General features: G+C 38.4%; 1 protein-coding gene across 12 annotated transcripts; it reads left to right on the forward strand.

The window, feature by feature from the left end:
* Nucleotides 6,503-8,777, forward strand: LOC107624355. Of its 12 annotated transcripts, none has more exons than XR_001616854.2 (4): nucleotides 6,503-7,005; nucleotides 7,088-7,241; nucleotides 8,188-8,331; nucleotides 8,418-8,777. XR_001616854.2 is itself a non-coding variant. In XM_021113370.1 (3 exons), exons 1-3 carry the CDS (start codon nucleotides 6,844-6,846, stop codon nucleotides 8,453-8,455), a joined length of 345 nt encoding a protein of 114 aa, XP_020969029.1. In that variant the 5' UTR covers nucleotides 6,503-6,843; the 3' UTR covers nucleotides 8,456-8,777. The 12 variants fall into 12 exon arrangements, 4 of the variants coding, with proteins under 4 accessions (XP_020969029.1, XP_020969030.1, XP_020969031.1 ...); XR_002355409.1 differs by having other exon boundaries at nucleotides 8,473-8,777; XR_002355406.1 differs by having other exon boundaries at nucleotides 8,197-8,331.

A 16,362-nucleotide genomic window follows, 5' to 3' on the forward strand; every position in this document is an offset into this window, starting at 1 on the left:
AGCACAAGAGTGCAACTCTCATTCTAGGAAGACCATTCCTAGCAACTGGACGAACCCTCATTGACGTCCAAAAAGGGGAGATAACCCTGAGAGTCAATGAGGATGAGTTTAAGTTGAATGTTGTCAAAGCTATGCAACATCCAGACACTTCAGACGACTGCCTGGGCGTTGATATTATTAACTCCCTGGTGGAAGAGGTCCATATGACTGAGAGTCTCGAATCAGAGCTAGAGGACATTTTTAAAGATGTTCAGCCTGATCTGGAGGAACCAGAGAAAACAGAAAAACCTCTAAAAACTCATCAGGAAGAGGAGAAGCCCACTTGTTCTGAAAAGATGCCAAGAGACCAACCTAGTTTTAAACTGGGAAAAATGTCACTTTATGGTGACTGAAGGGATTGTCCTTAGGCATAAAATTTCAAACAAGGGAATAGAGGTAGATCAAGCTAAAGTTGAAGTAATTGAAAAATTACCACCACCTGCCAATGTTAAGGCAATCAGAACCTTTCTGGGGCATGTAGGATTCTATAGGAGGTTTATAAAAGATTTTTCAAAAATTGCAAAACCTCTGAGCAATCTGCTAGCTGCTGACATGCCATTTGTGTTTGACACAAAGTGTCTGCAGGCGTTTGAGATCCTGAAAGCTAAGCTGGTCACAGCACCAGTTATTTCTGCACCAGACTGGACATTACCATTCGAACTAATGTGTGATGCCAGTGACCATACCATTGGTGCAGTATTGGGACAGAGGCATAACAAGCTTCTGCATGTCATTTATTATGCTAGCAGTGTTTTAAATGATGCCCAGAAAAATTACACAACCACAGAAAAAGAATTACTTGCAGTGGTTTATGCCATTGACAAGTTTAGATCCTACTTAGTAGGATCAAAAGTGATTTTGTACACTGACCATGCTGCTCTTAAATATCTACTCACAAAGCAGGATTCAAAGCCCAGGCTCATAAGATGGGTGTTGCTTCTGCAAGAGTTTGATATAGAAATAAGAGACAGAAAAGGGACAGAGAATCAAGTAGCTGATCACCTGTCCCGGATAGAACCAGTAGCAGGAGCATCCCTCCCTCCTACTGAGATCTCTGAAACCTTTTCGGATGAGCAATTGTTTGCTATTCAGGAAGCTCTGTGATTTGCAGACATTGCAAACTATAAGACACAAGGTTCTCCTTCTGTAACCATGGAGAGGAAGCATGAAAAGCTTCTCTCACTGCAGAGTCAACCAAAGCCCCCACAGTCAAACCCTAAGTTTGGTGTTGGAAGGCCACAACTAAACTCTAAGTTTGGTGTTGAACCCCCACATTCAAACTCTAAGTTTGGTGTTGGGAGGTCCCAACCTTGCTCTGATTATCTGTGAGGCTCCATGAGAGCTCACTGTCAAGCTATTGACATTAAAGAAGCGCTTGTTGGGAGGTAACCCAATGTTATTTAATTATGTCTATTTATTTTCCATGGCTATTTTATCTTTTCTTTAGGTTGATGATCATGTGAAGTCACAAAAACAAATGGAAATTCAAAAACAGAATGAAAAACAGCATGAAAAACAGCACACTCTGGCGGAAGATCATTCTGGCGTTTAAACGCCAGAAACAAGCATCTGTCTGGCGTTTAACGCTAGAAACAAGCACCAAGCTGGCGTTTAACGCCAGAAACAAGCATCTGTCTGGCGTTTAACGCTAGAAACAAGCACCAAGCTGGCGTTTAACGCCAGAAACAAGCATCAGTCTGGCATTAAACGCCAGAAACATGCTATATTTGGGCGTTTAACGCCAAAAACAGGTAGCAGTCTGGCGTTAAACGCCAGGATTGCACAGTAAGGGCATTTTGTACGCCTGATTGGAGCAGGGATGCTAAATCCTTGACCCCACTGGATCTGTAGACCCCACAGGATCCCCACCTACCTCACCATTCAAATTCAAACCATGGAGCATTGCTTTTGTTTTTCCATAATTCAGTGGTAGAGCAATTGACTGCAGATCAAAGAGCTATGAGGAAAGAGCAACAAAGATAAGGAAGAGACATAGAGGAGCTCAAGAGCACCATTGGTTCTTCAAGAAGAGGAAGACGCCACCCTCATTAAGGTGGACCCATTCCTTAATCTCCTTGTTCTTAGTTTCCTGTTTTTCGTTTACCATGCTTCATGTTTAATTATGTTTGTGTCTTTACTATATGATCACTAGTACCTAAGTGTCTATGTCTTAAAGATATGAATGTCCTATGAATCCATCACCTTTCTTAAATGAAAATTGTTTTCTGAAAAAGAAAAAGAAGTACATGAATTTCGAATTTTAAAATAATTTAATTATTTAGATGTGGTGGCAATACTTTTTATTTTCTGAATGAATGCTTGAACAGTGCATATGTCTTTTGAATTTGTTGTTTATGAATGTTAAAATTGTTGGCTCTTGAAAGAATGATGAAAAAGGAGAAATGTTATTTGATAATCTGAAAAAGCATAAAAAAGATTCTTGAAGCAAGAAAAAGCAGTGAAGAACAAAGCTTGTAGAGAAAAAAACAATACGAAAAAAAAAGAGAGCAAGAAAAAGGAAAAAGCAAGCAGAAAAACCCAAAAGCTCTTTAAACCAAAAGGCAAGAGCAAAAAGCCAATATCCCTTAAAACCAAAAGGCAAGGGTAATAAAAAGGATCCAAGGCTTTGAGCATCAGTGGATAGGAGGGCCTAAAGGAATAAAATCCTAGCCTTAGCGGCTAAACCAAGCTGTCCCTAACCATGTGCTTGTGGCGTGAAGGTGTCAAGTGAAAACTTGAGACTGAGCGGTTAAAGTCGAGGTCCAAAGCAAAAAATAGAGTGTGCTTAAGAACCCTGGAAACCTCTAATTGGGGACTTTAGCAAAGCTGAGTCACAATCTGAAAAGGTTCACCCAGTTATGTGTCTGTGGCATGTATGTATCCGGTGGTAATACTGGAAAACAGAGTACTTAGGGCCACGGCCAAGACTCATAAAGTAGCTGTGTTCAAGAATCAACATACTGAACTAAGAGAATCAATAACACTATCTAAACTCTGAGTTCCTATAGATGCCAATCATTCTGAACTTCAAAGGATAAAGTGAGATGCCAAAACTGTTCAGAAGCAAAAAGCTAATAGCCCCGCTCATCTAATTAACACTGATCTTCATAGATGTTTTTGGAATTCATTGTATATTCTCTTTTTATCCTATTTTGTTTTTAGTTGCTTGGGGACAAGCAACAATTTAAGTTTGGTGTTGTGATGAGCAGATAATTTATACGCTTTTTGGCATTGTTTTTACTTAGTTTTTAGTATGATTTAGTTGGTTTTTAGTATATTTTTATTAGTTTTTAATTAAAAATCACATTTCTGGACTTTACTACGAGTTTGTGTGTTTTTCTGTGATTTCAGGTATTTTCTGGCTGAAATTGAGAGAGCTGAGCAAAAATCTGATTCAGGCTTAAAAAGGACTGCTGATGTTGTTGGATTCTGACCTTCTTGCACTCAAAGTGGATTTTCTGGAGCTACAGAACTCCAAATGGCGCGCTCTTAATTGCGTTGGAAAGTAGACATCCAGGGCTTTCCAGCATTATATAATAGTCTATACTTTGCTCAAGGATAGTAGATTTCTTAATCAGAATCTTCGTGGTATAAGCTAGAATTGATGGCGGCATTCATGAGAATCTGGAAAGTCTAAACCTTGTCTGTGGTATTCCGAGTAGGATTCAAGGATTGAACGGCTGTGATGAGCTTCAAACTCACGATTGTTGGGCGTAGTGACAGACGCAAAAGAATCAAGGGATTCTATTCCGACATGATCGAGAACCAACTGATGATTAGTCGTGCTGTGACAGAGTATTTGGACCATTTTCACTGAGAGGACGGGAAGTAGCCATTGACAACGGTGACACCTTACATACAGCTTGCCATGGAAGGAGCCTTGCGTGTGTGAAGAGGAGGACAAGAGAAAAACTGAAATAAAGAAGACAAAGCATCTCCAAAACCCCAACATATTCTCCATCATTGCACAATAAGTATTTATATTTATGCCCTTTGACTCTTTACAATTGAAGTTGAAAAACACTGTTGTTGGCATCCTGACTAAGAATAATAAGATAACCATAGCTTACTTCAAACCAACAATCTCCGTGGGATTCGACCCTTACTCACGTAAGGTATTACTTGGACGACCCAGTGCACTTGCTGGTTAATGGTACTAGTTGTGAAAAGTGTGATTCACAATTTGTGCACCATTGACGAATCACTTTATAGTAATTCATGACTCCAAGTGAAAAATTGAATGGGAAGATGTTCCCGCCTTTTATAAAAAGACCGAGAAAAATTAATAATGGACAGGTCGTCATTAAATGCAAGTTATTCATTGTCATCAGTAAGCAAACCAAGGGGGTGAAGTAGGATAATAGCAGTGAAAATTACCCAGCTGCATTACTCCAGAGATAAGTTGCACTGAAGGAAGAAAGAATACCATTAAATTATAATGAAAGTAAATGTTCAAGTGGGGAAAGAAGTTTAACTTCAATTACTCCCGGTAGGAAAACGTCTTGTCACTAGTTCCTCCAATGGGTTGAACACGTTGAATGAGAAAGTAAGGGATACAGGTAAAGAAAATTAATTGCATTGAATCATCAACATGGTTGGGATGGGGGAAAACAGAGTTGAATGGGTAGGTCCGGGGGAAACACGGTACACCGAGGGATAAATGGGAATCAATCAAAAAAGAAACTGACACATTAGAGTTAAAGAAAAACACGGCATAAAATATAAAGAGTATGGGCAAGATAAATTCAAGTTTATAAGATACCTATGGCAGAATATAATAGAAGAGTCAATTATGAGGCCAAATATTAATGGCACACGATTAAAGGCATAGCTTGATAACATATGGTTGCTTGTTTAACAGTTTAAGATCCATTAAACTTTAATAGCTAAACTTTTGTTAGTGGTGCATATTAGCATATCAAAAAGTATTTTGAATAACATTAACAATGAAGTAGAAGGCAACTCTAACGATGACTATTCTTTGGAGGTGTGAAAACTAAAAAACAGCTAACCAAGTACATGCGCAGAGACGATTCCAAATTCGCTCCAAAACCTGTTAACACCCCGTACATCCACATGAAGCCCGAAATGTAGCCTTGCCCGTATACGCTGGAGCTGGAAATGAAGAGAGGGAACTCAAAAGTCATGGATCTGAACTCATCCAGGTTAAAGAAAGTGTGCACAAACAAAAGATGGGATCGCCTTGGCAAGAAGATTTAAAAAAATTTGACATGCATGAACTCAAACCACGCACTTTATGGAAGAATGCGAAGTGAGCATAGCATGATAACCTTGTGGGACCATTATTTTTTATGAAACCATTTTAATAGAATAGCCAAGAATTATATAACCAGAGAAGACATAGATAACACATAACCACTACAACATTTTGGGTCTATGGCCACGGTTTTTTTGGCCACGGTAAAAAACTGTGTCCATAGACCCTCTATGGTCACGGTTTTTTAGGGTGACAAAAAAAAAGCTATGGTCACGGTTTTTTAAAAAAGGGTGGCCTAAAAGGGTCTATGGTCACGGTTTTGAGGGGTGACCTAAAGGGGTCTATGGTCACAGTTTTTTACAGTGACCAAAAAGAGTCTATGGTCACGGTTTTTTAAAAAAGAGTGACCTAAAAGGGTCTATGGTCATGGTTTTGGGGGTGGCCTAAAGGGGTCTATGGTCACGGTTTTGGGGGTGGTCTAAAAGGGTCTATGGTCACGGTTTTGGGGGTGACCTAAAGGGGTCTATGGTCACGATTTTTTACAGTGACCAAAAAGGGGCTATGGTCACGGTTTTTCAAAAAAGGGTGACCTAAAAGGGTCTATGGTCACGGTTTTGGGGGGTGACCTAAAGGGGTCTATGGTCACGGTTTTAGGGGTGGCCTAAAAGGGTCTATGGTCACGGTTTTGGGGGGTGGCCTAAAGGAGTCTATGGTCACGGTTTTTGGGGGTGGCCTAAAAGAATTTATGGTCACGGTTTTAGGGGTGTCCTAAAGGGGTCTATGGTCACGGTTTTTTACAGTGACTAAAAAGGGGCTATGGTCACGGTTTTTCAAAAAAGGGTGACCTAAAAGGGTCTATGGTCAAGGTTTTTGGGGGTGGCCTAAAAGGGTCTATGGTCACGGTTTTAGGGGTGTCCTAAAGGGGTCTATGGTCACGGTTTTTTACAGTGACCAAAAAGGGGCTATAGTCACGGTTTTTCAAAAAAGGGTGACCTAAAATGGTCTGTGGTCACATTTTTGGGGGGTGACCTAAAGGGGTTTATGGTCACGGTTTTGAAGGGTGACCTAAAAGGGTCTATGGTCACAGTTTTACGAAAGGATGACCTTAGTTCTAACCCTAACCTTAAGCCTAATTACTATTCAAGAATATTTTTGTAGCTAAATTGAGTTTTGATAATTTGAATTTAAATTAATTAAAATTTAAAATTTTAATAATTGAAAACTAATTCAAATTTTATACGCATCCCCTTTCCCTTTAATCCCTTTCAAACGTAACACAGCAGCAGAGAAGGAGAGCTGTGATCGAAAAAGAGGAAGAGCCACGCTGTCGCCGCTGTCCAGCCGCCTCGCCACCACCGTCGCGCCGCCACCGCGCCATCGTCGCTCCCAGCTCGCCGCCATCCTCCACGTCATTGCCGCCATTGTTCGCAAAGAGGAGAGAGAGAGAGACGTTGAGACAGAGCAGCGCCGAGAGGGAGAGGAGCTTCCATCATCGTCGATTCGTGCACGCCAAGGGTTCCATCGCAGCCAACCCGTCGCAGTTGGTGTCGCTGCCGTCTCTGTTGGATTCCACCGTGGAGAAGAGAATGACACGAGGGAGAGAGGGAGACAGAGCCGTGCGAGCCAGAGGAGGCACTGTCCTCGTTGTTGCTGCCACGGTCGCTGGTGAGTCGTGCACCGCCATCAGAGTCATCAGAAGACAACATCAGCCTTCTTGTTCTGGTTTCGATTCCTCCATTTCTAAAACTGTAACACTCATTCTTGTTCTGCTTCAAACTTGTTCCTTTGCCATGTTCTTGTTCTAATCCTAGTCACATATTCTTATTTTAGTTCTGCCACTTTGCTTCAAAATTGCTGTTGTAACTCGTATTGGTTTTGGGACTGTTGTGGCTGCTGCTGGTTTTGTTCGAAGCTACTGCTGTTGTGAGAAAGGAAAAAGGAATTTGTCGCGGTTAAGGAATTCTTCGAGTTCCGGTTATCTGAGGTAGGGGATTTATTTTAAAATTAACTGTTTTAATTTATGAATACCAATGAAGTTTAGTGAGTAACTGCAAATAATTTATAAATGTCTTGTTTGGTTAATTGATGAAAATTGATGAAATTGAGATTGTTGGTGATTATGAATATGGTTGAATGTAATGAAATTGTGATGAGATTGATTTATAGCTGTGTTTGAGGATGATAATTTCTGTTGGTTGTGTGATTTGATGATGATGAGGGTATGCTTGAAATGCTGTTGGAAGTTGATGAACTATTATGAATATGTATGTGTAATTTTGTGAATTATTGATTCCGAATTCTTGGAACTATACTACTAATTCTAATAACTATGTTTAATGAAATGGAAGTTGGAATTGCGATATTGGAAGAGTTCTAGGCTTAGATACAAAAGTGGGAGTGTAAGGTTGCTTAATTGTCATTAAATTGAAATATGATTAGTTAATTATTGAATGAAATATATTTGAGAAAAGTTAGTTGTTGTGATTACTCTGAATTATGATTGAAGCTGGATGTGGTTCTGAATTACTCTGAAAAGTTTGCTTATTTTATTTTCTTGTGATTGTGCTGTTTGTCTTATTGTGACTTGCTTGTATGTTGAATTGAATCTTTTACTTGTACTATTAGTTTATGAATGTATTAAAGTGATTACGAGTTGCTGTTTTGATTAAGAATTAATTATGTGGCTAAGAGATGGTTAATGTGACTAGTTTTATATTTAGAATCTGTTTTGAGTTTAGAGATTTTAAAAGAGGTAATTATTTAAAGTAAGACCAAGAGCATTTTCAAAAAATTTGATAAAAATATAGTTGAATTTGATAAAACTAGAGATTTGAAAACTATCATAGTTGAATTTGTTGTTGCAAATTATGATTTGAGATGAATTTGTTGTCGTATGTTGAATTGTTGCTGAACATATCACTGAGCTTTAGTTTTGAAAGGAAGAATGGAGATGTACCCCAAGTGAGTTAAATACTTCTGCAATAAATAATTCATGTCAATGCTATTACAAAGGAAGATTTCCTTGCTCGGTTGCTCCCAATGAACTTGAACCTTTTAAGAATTTTTCTTCTCAGGTAATAAATATTCATGTTAATAATTTTCAATTTTAGTTGAAGCATGATTACTAATACTTAACAATGAAGGTTTGATGTTAATGCAGCTTGCTGCTTTGGACTTTATTGCATGTGCAACTGCTGATGTATTTTCCATGACAGATTCTAGTACCAACTCTCAGCAATGGTGTCTGGATTCAGAAGCTACTATGGTGGCGATCATGCTCCCACTTTGAGGCCTAATTAACAAGAAGAGGCTGGCATGTGTAGACAACCTTAACACCATCAATCAACACACTCACGCACCCATTGTATAATATTAGACTAAGACCAGCCCAATGCACATGGAGCTGAATTACTTATACTATATAGTAGTATAGATCTAAAAATGTTATTACTTATAACTTAATTTATGTATAATTTTATTGATTTTATTGATATGTTAGTTGGTTACTTTAATCACAACTTATCTTAATTGTTGATTGTCATTTTTTATTTTTAGATTTATTTTGTGATTATCATCATTTTGGGATGTGATTATGCTTTAAAAAATAAAATTAAATCTCATAAAACAAAATAGGCTATGGTCACGGTAAAAAACCGTGACCATAGATATGGCTATGGTCACAGTTTTGAGGAGGGGTGACCATAGAGGCTATGGTCACGGCCAAAACCGTGACTATAGATAAGGCTATGGTCACGGTTTTAAGGAGGGGTGACCATAGATGCTATGGTCACGGCCAAAATCGTGACCATAGATATGGCTATAGTCATGGTTTTGAGGAGGGGTGACCATAGGCTCTATGGTCACGGCCAAAACCGTGACCACAGATAAGGCTATGGTCACGGTTTTGAGGAGGGGTAACCATAGAAGCTATGGTCACGGCCAAAACCGTGACCATAGATAAGGCTATGGTCACGGTTTTAAGGAAGGGTGACCATAGATTGCCCTATGGTCACGGTTAAAAACCGTGGCCTAAAGTGTCAGAATTTGAAAATTGTAATCGTGACCATAGAAACCGTGACCATAGGTAAAAAAACCGTGACCATAGACCTATGGCCACGAGGGAATAGGCCACGGTAAAAAACCGTGACCATAGGTCCAAAACCGTGACCATAGATCTATGGTCACCCTTTTCACTAGCTATGTACCGTGACCATAGGCCTTTTTTTTGTAGTGAACTGAACACATATTAAAAAAGGGAGTAAGCTGTCGATGGTGAAGGAGTAGCCGCCACAACGAAGGGTCAAAGAATCGGCCTCGGAATGATCAACAAAATGCCTGATGAGCCGGAGTAAGTATTGGGAGCATTGGCCAAATCAAGGGTTTGAGGGTGTATTGAAAGAACTGAAGATTGATGGTTTAGAGGTTATAGTAAACTCTCGTTGCAAGTATAGTTACTAAACCAAACAATCAACCTTTCTTACAAACGTTTTGGTTGTCACAAGTAACAAACCCCTTTTAAAATTGATAACCGAAGTATTTAAACCTCGGGTCGTCTTCTCAAGGAATTGCAGGGAAGTATGTTCTTATTATTGGTTATGAGTCTTGTAAATTGGGGGTTTTGAAAGTAAGGAAGCAGTATGTTGAACGATAAGAAGAATAAAATAAATAAATAACTATAGAATAGACTTTTGGTAAGGTATGAAAACTGGAAGTCCTATCCTGGTTATCATTATCAATTGTAATGAGAATTGGATTTTTCTCCCACTTTGTTAACCTCTAACTATAAAGGTAAGTTAAGTGGATGAATTAATTTTTATTCCTCAAGTCCTAGTCTTTCCTTGGGAAAAGTTAGAGTTATTAGAACTCAAATTAATTCTTGAAGAATTCCAATTTTCAATCAACAGAGTTTGATAACTCAAGAGTCACCAATTATTTAACCAAAGCCAAAAGGGAAAATATCTAAATTAAATTAAAAGCATTTGTGTAAATAAAGCAAAGCAAAATTAAATCTGAAAATACCTCAAATTGCATTAATAAAAGAAATCAAATCTAACATGAATATTCATAAATTAATTGGGAAAATAAATAAAAGGAACATTGAACCTGTGATTGAAGTTGTAAGTTGAAATAATAAAGTTGAAATCCTAATCCTAATCCTAAGAGAGAGGAGAGAACCTCTCTCTCTAAAAACTACATCTAAATCCTAAAATTGTGAATATGAAAACTTATGATCATGAATGGATGCATTCCCCCACTTTATAGCCTCTAATATGTGTTTTCTGGGCCGAGAACTGGGTCAGAAACAGCCCAGAATTCGCTGGTTGCGAATTCAAGCATGCTGATTTTTCGTCACTGCGACGCGTCCGCGTGGAGCACGCGTTCGCATTGCCTAGCGTCAGGGCAACTATGGCATATTATATATCAAATCGAAGCCCCGGATGTTAGCTTTCCAACGCAACTGGAACTGCGTTGTTTGGACCTCTGCAGCTAAAGTTATAGCTGTTTGAGTGCGAAGAGGTCAGGCTGGACAGCTTAGCAATTTCTCCAACTTATTGTATTTCTTCCACTTTTGCATGCTTCCTTTCCATCCTCTGAGCCATTCCTGCCCTGTAATCTCTGAAATCACTTAACACACATATCAAGACATCTAATGATAATAAGAGAGGATTAGACATAAGGAATTTAAGGCCAAAGAAGCATGTTATCAATCATAGCACATAATTAGGAAGGCAAATGTAAAACCATGCAAATAGTATGAATAAGTGGGTAAAGAGTTGATAAAAATCACTCAATTTAGCACAAGATAAACCATAAAATAGTGGTTTATCATGTATGCAGTCTGAAAACACCAAGTTAAGGAAATAACAGTATAGTGGGTCGTCGCTCACGTAAACCACATAGTAAAAAATATCACATTGGGCCGATGTGCGCCAAAATAGGCCGGTTATCGTTGAATTAGAACCGGAGCATCAATTAGTACCAAATAATTAAATCCTCAAGACAAAATGCGAGCACAAAGCAACACAAAACTGCTATATGTAAAAATAAACGGAATAGAGCATGCAAAACGTGAACCGTGAAAGAGAATGCCACGCCAACCTAGACATATTCGTTACCATGAAAGCAACATCGAGGGCTTACTAAATGGATCACATAATAACCACGAAAATACACAATGCAAATTAAAAAACATTGATAAATAAAACATGGAGCTAGCGAGCCCAATCATGGGAAATGCATCACACAGAGGCGACACCATACAATCAAAGGCGGAGAAACATTAACTAATGTCTAATGCCTAACGCCTAGATTATTCACCTAATGGAAAGAGAAGATCACATAAAACAATGCACAACACACCACAACACATTTTTTCACACACATATAGAAAACTCCATGCTACCCTTGATGGAAACAACTCCGGCCCATCTTATGCGGCCAACAAATCTGACGACTCCATCAGTCAGACCAATAGAATGGAATTGTGCCTCCGATACGATGGCATCAAGCGATGGATCAAAGGCATCGAAGCCATGGATGAAATGACTGATACCGAGGAGGTCGATACCAAACACAACACATGGCGTATCGGTCAGGTTAGGATCACCAACAAAGAGATGCTGACCCCACTCTATTCCACCAGAAGGTCCAAAGTTGATGGTCATCAGATGACTCCGAACCTAGTAGAAGACCGCTCATAGTTAACAAAATCCACACAATCATGGTGCCTAATCAAAGTAGGGTGCTCCACACATACACCTGTACCTATTTCAATCTCATTCCATGTAGAATCTAGCGTGGAGTACCTAACCACAGAAACCGGTTTCTTACGAAACCTCCCTTCACTATTGACCCAAAAAATATAATGATTGGCAACCGCATAGCTACTGCCTAGTCTATCAACTATTGGCGGGGTCCGAACAGAGCGACTCCACTGACCCGCATTCGAATTAAAGATCTGCATGTCGTATCCAGCACCTGCCATGTGACGCTTTGCGAGGCTGAGAATCTTATAGTAATCACTACCAACCACGCCAACAAAGGCATAAACAGACTAGTCATCACGGTGGTTGAAGTGGTAACAGTCAGACCCTGGATCAGGAATAATAGACCTCCAAGAGCCCAACGGATCCCATATAACCAACGAACTGGAACGGCCATCGGTAGGATACCTAGCACAAAGCTTGCCCATGGTCGATCCCACCAAGGAAAACCACATCCAGACAAGAGGAGCAGTCACCAGAACCTCCACACGAGTTTTGAAGACGTACAGAGACAGCCGCCCCACAATCAACCTCTTTCAAAGGATTGTCCAAATGAAGGACCACCGCCTTCCCTCCTTTTGACTTCAAATGAGTTGCCATGTTATCTGCCAGGTTCAACCTATTTTACGAATCACGCGACATGCATCTGCCCCTTCCTATTATTTTTCCATCGGATAGAAGAAATATCTTCAGAATCAAGTCCGTTGGCAGCACCGAGAGGTTGGAATTTGTTGGATCCCAGGAATGGCCACCGTCGAAGACGGCATCAATCTGTGCGGTGGATGATCAGGAGCTTCCAACTGGGTGCTGATCTTCATGCTAGCCGTTGAGGAGGAAAAGTGAAAAAGATAAGGGATAACATACGAAAAAGAGAGAATACAAATGCTAGGTAAATGGGGAAATGAGATCTTTACGTGGTGTGATGTGGCTAGACGGTGAGTCTGGTTCTTCTTAAATACATAGCAACAAAATATAGATATATAGATATATAGATATATTTTCTTCGTTTAATCCTTTACTCCTTGAATTATTCTGTTACTCATGGCTTATACGCTTGCATATATTTAATTTTACTATAATTTATAATTTAGATAATTTATATTTTATATGTTTCTATGAGAGCTAGAACAACAACAACCTCACCAGTCTAATAATGTTGGTAATAAATGTGAGCAACCAAATAAGACTTATAGTAAACTCCGGGGCAACGACACTTGGTCACTAAACAACATTATGATGCATGAATTGATGAAAGTCCAGGCTGGTGAAAGGTGGTCGTTGAAAAGGAGAATGCATTAATTCATGATAACCCAGGGTGATGACACGTGGATTCCGAATACGTTGCTAAAACCGAGATTTAAGATATTAACTAAGATTAGTATAAACCCAGTGCATATATATAATTAATATTTATCTACATCAATACATTTAATACTATTGTTTACTTACTATAAACAAGATTAAATGTACATTATTATTTTAATATTCATACTAAAAAAACTTACAAGATAATTAGCAATGTGAAATTCAAAACGATCAACTTTTTTAATTTTTTACTTCTTAGGTATTATAATTTTGCCAAAATGAAAATTTTGGATTGAGAATATGAATGTGGTGTTCTTCTTTTTGAGAATGATGACAATGAAGATGTTAGAAAAAAGAGACTAAACTGAAGAAAGGATTTATGTATTATTGAGTGTATTCAAGTTATCTGGAATGATACAATATAAAAGAGTATTTATAGGGGCTAAGAGAATCGTAATAATAAAGACGTAATATTATATAATAAATATTCATATATACTAATAAATTCTAATGAATGCTAATTGATCATAATATATTCTGACATCCCCCCTCAAACATTCAAACTGAAGTGACAACTTGAGTTTGAAACGTATTTAAAATAACAAAATAAAAGAAATGCATAACTGATAGAACGGGTGCAGACAGAACTGCCGCTGTCTGAAAGAAGAGCATACGGAACTTTCAGAAGGAAGCGCAGATGGAACTACCACTGTCTGAAGGAAGCGTAGAGGAACTGCTGGAAAGAAACGCAGACGGAACTACCGGAAGAATGATCAACTGCCGAAAAACTACTGAAAAGATGGCGAACTGCCGAAAAACTGCTGAATAGTGACAAAGTATAAAGAGATGAAAAACTATCGGAAGGTGACGAAAAATATATGGTTTCTCCATGAGAATAAATAAGTAGTGAATGAGCTAATCGGTTAGGTGAGAAAGTATCAAAGCATTGATAAAAGAAAAGAAAAAAATGGCACGAAAGAAAAGTATGAAAAATATATTTCAACCGAAAAAAAACAACCTATCGTCCTCAAGGAGGATACCATGGCTCTGATACCATGTTAGAAACAAGAGACTAAACTGGAGAAAGAATTTGTGTATTATTGAGTGTATTCAAGTTGTCTGTAATGATACAATATAAAAGGGTATTTATAGGTGTTAAGAGAATCGTGATAATAAGGACGTAATATTCTATAATAAATATTCAGACATACTAAATAATTCTAATGAATGCTAATTGATCTTAATATATTCTGACAGAAGAAGTGAATGGAAATGAGAGTAGAGTGAACGAGAAAGAGAAGACAGAGAACACCCTCCCACCCCACGCATCCTCACGTCAACCATTTGCATGGATGACACCTAGACAAAGGACAAATCTGAGGCTCCGAATTGCACAGAGTTGATGACCATCAGATCTTCGTAGATTTAACCGTGTCCATTGGATTAGCATGCCTCACAAATCTGAGGGTCCAATTTGAAAACCCATTCTTAGTCGTCCGATCGTGTTGGAATCAAATCTGGTCGTCTGTTGTTGCACGCGTGTCACTGTCGATCGCAAATCTGAGGATCCGATTTGCAAGCAATATTGATCTTCCGATTTATGGTGGGACAATCCTGAGGTTCCAATTTGTTCTCTCCCGTCTTCCACACTCTTGGATTACACAAAAATCTCCAATAATAGTGAGAACACCATTGAGGGGCAATATCAAAATTAAAAAGCAGTTTTTTTAATGTACACTCCTACATATGAGTTAATAACCTATATGTGGTGACCAAATTTCGCCAAGCAAAAAGAAAATTTCACAAATTATTTTTATAAGAGAGAAGATCAACCACATCGCACATGTAGGTGGCACATATGGCACATACACCTTCAAGGTTGCCGTATTGAACTTTTTCAGCACATTATAATGTCCATTGTTTTGTTTCAAAGCAAGAAACTCAAATAAATACTTTACGAAATTGAATTCTTAGGACTTTTCAAACAAGTGTTAAGGTCCTAACAAGCATCAGGAATAAAAACTTTTAACTTACATCTTATGAAAAACACACTGATAATCATCGATGCCAGCCGTTATTAGCAAACTGTAATATTATAATACTACAAATCTGCTTTTGAAATTTATTGTAACCAATTACTGTTTTAGTAATCCTCCGAATCACATTTCTATTTAACAAAAGTAACCAATGTAGAATCATTCTTGCCTCTAGACTTTACTCCGTCAACCTTATTTCTTCAATAAATATTTTAAAATTAAATGAAACCAAAAAAGACAGACATTTATCCCGAAAAGCAAACTGTAATAAGAAGTTGTATTCTTCAAAATTCATTTATTTATCTATTTTTCTAGAACATAGTTACATGAAGTGAAGTTTATTGATGGTGTTAGAGAATCATTAGAATCATTTTAGATCAGTTAGCATCATTTATATTTATATAGCATATCTGTATATTAATTGTAGGATTCTATACTTTTATTACTTTGATTCTTCTGGTACTTATATATACCCCTTGTACATTGTACTTTTCATCACACTCAATAATACACAAATCCTTTCTCTAGTTTAGTCTCTTGTTTCTAACATGGTATCAAGAGCTTAGGTTGTTTTTTTTTTTCAAAAACAATTGATTTCTAGCTCTTTTATCTTATTTCACCGACAGTACTTTGTCCTCCGTTTTCGGCTCCTTCCCGACCCTTTGGTTCGTCACCGCCGCCACCCTCACCTTCTTCTCGTTGCAGGACTCTCCCTATGGTTTTTTGGTGAGCTCTTTCCGATTTTGCTCTCCTTTTTCTCGTTTTCGGCTCCCAAGTTGCAGCTTTTTCTCTCATCTTCGTGATCTTTGTATCTGCTATTATGAAAAAGTCAGCTGTTTTTGCTACCACACACAGAAATGATAAATTCTGTCAAAATTGTAACCGTTTTGGGCACCTCTTCCCCTTTTGTCCCTCTGTTGAATGTCGCACATGCCACCAGCAAGGTCATATTAGCTACCATTGTTCACAACTGTTCTGCCATTATTGCAAGCTCTCGGGA

This window comes from Arachis ipaensis, chromosome B10 (genome assembly GCF_000816755.2).
Source record: "Arachis ipaensis cultivar K30076 chromosome B10, Araip1.1, whole genome shotgun sequence".
NCBI classification, from domain to species: domain Eukaryota; kingdom Viridiplantae; phylum Streptophyta; class Magnoliopsida; order Fabales; family Fabaceae; genus Arachis; species Arachis ipaensis.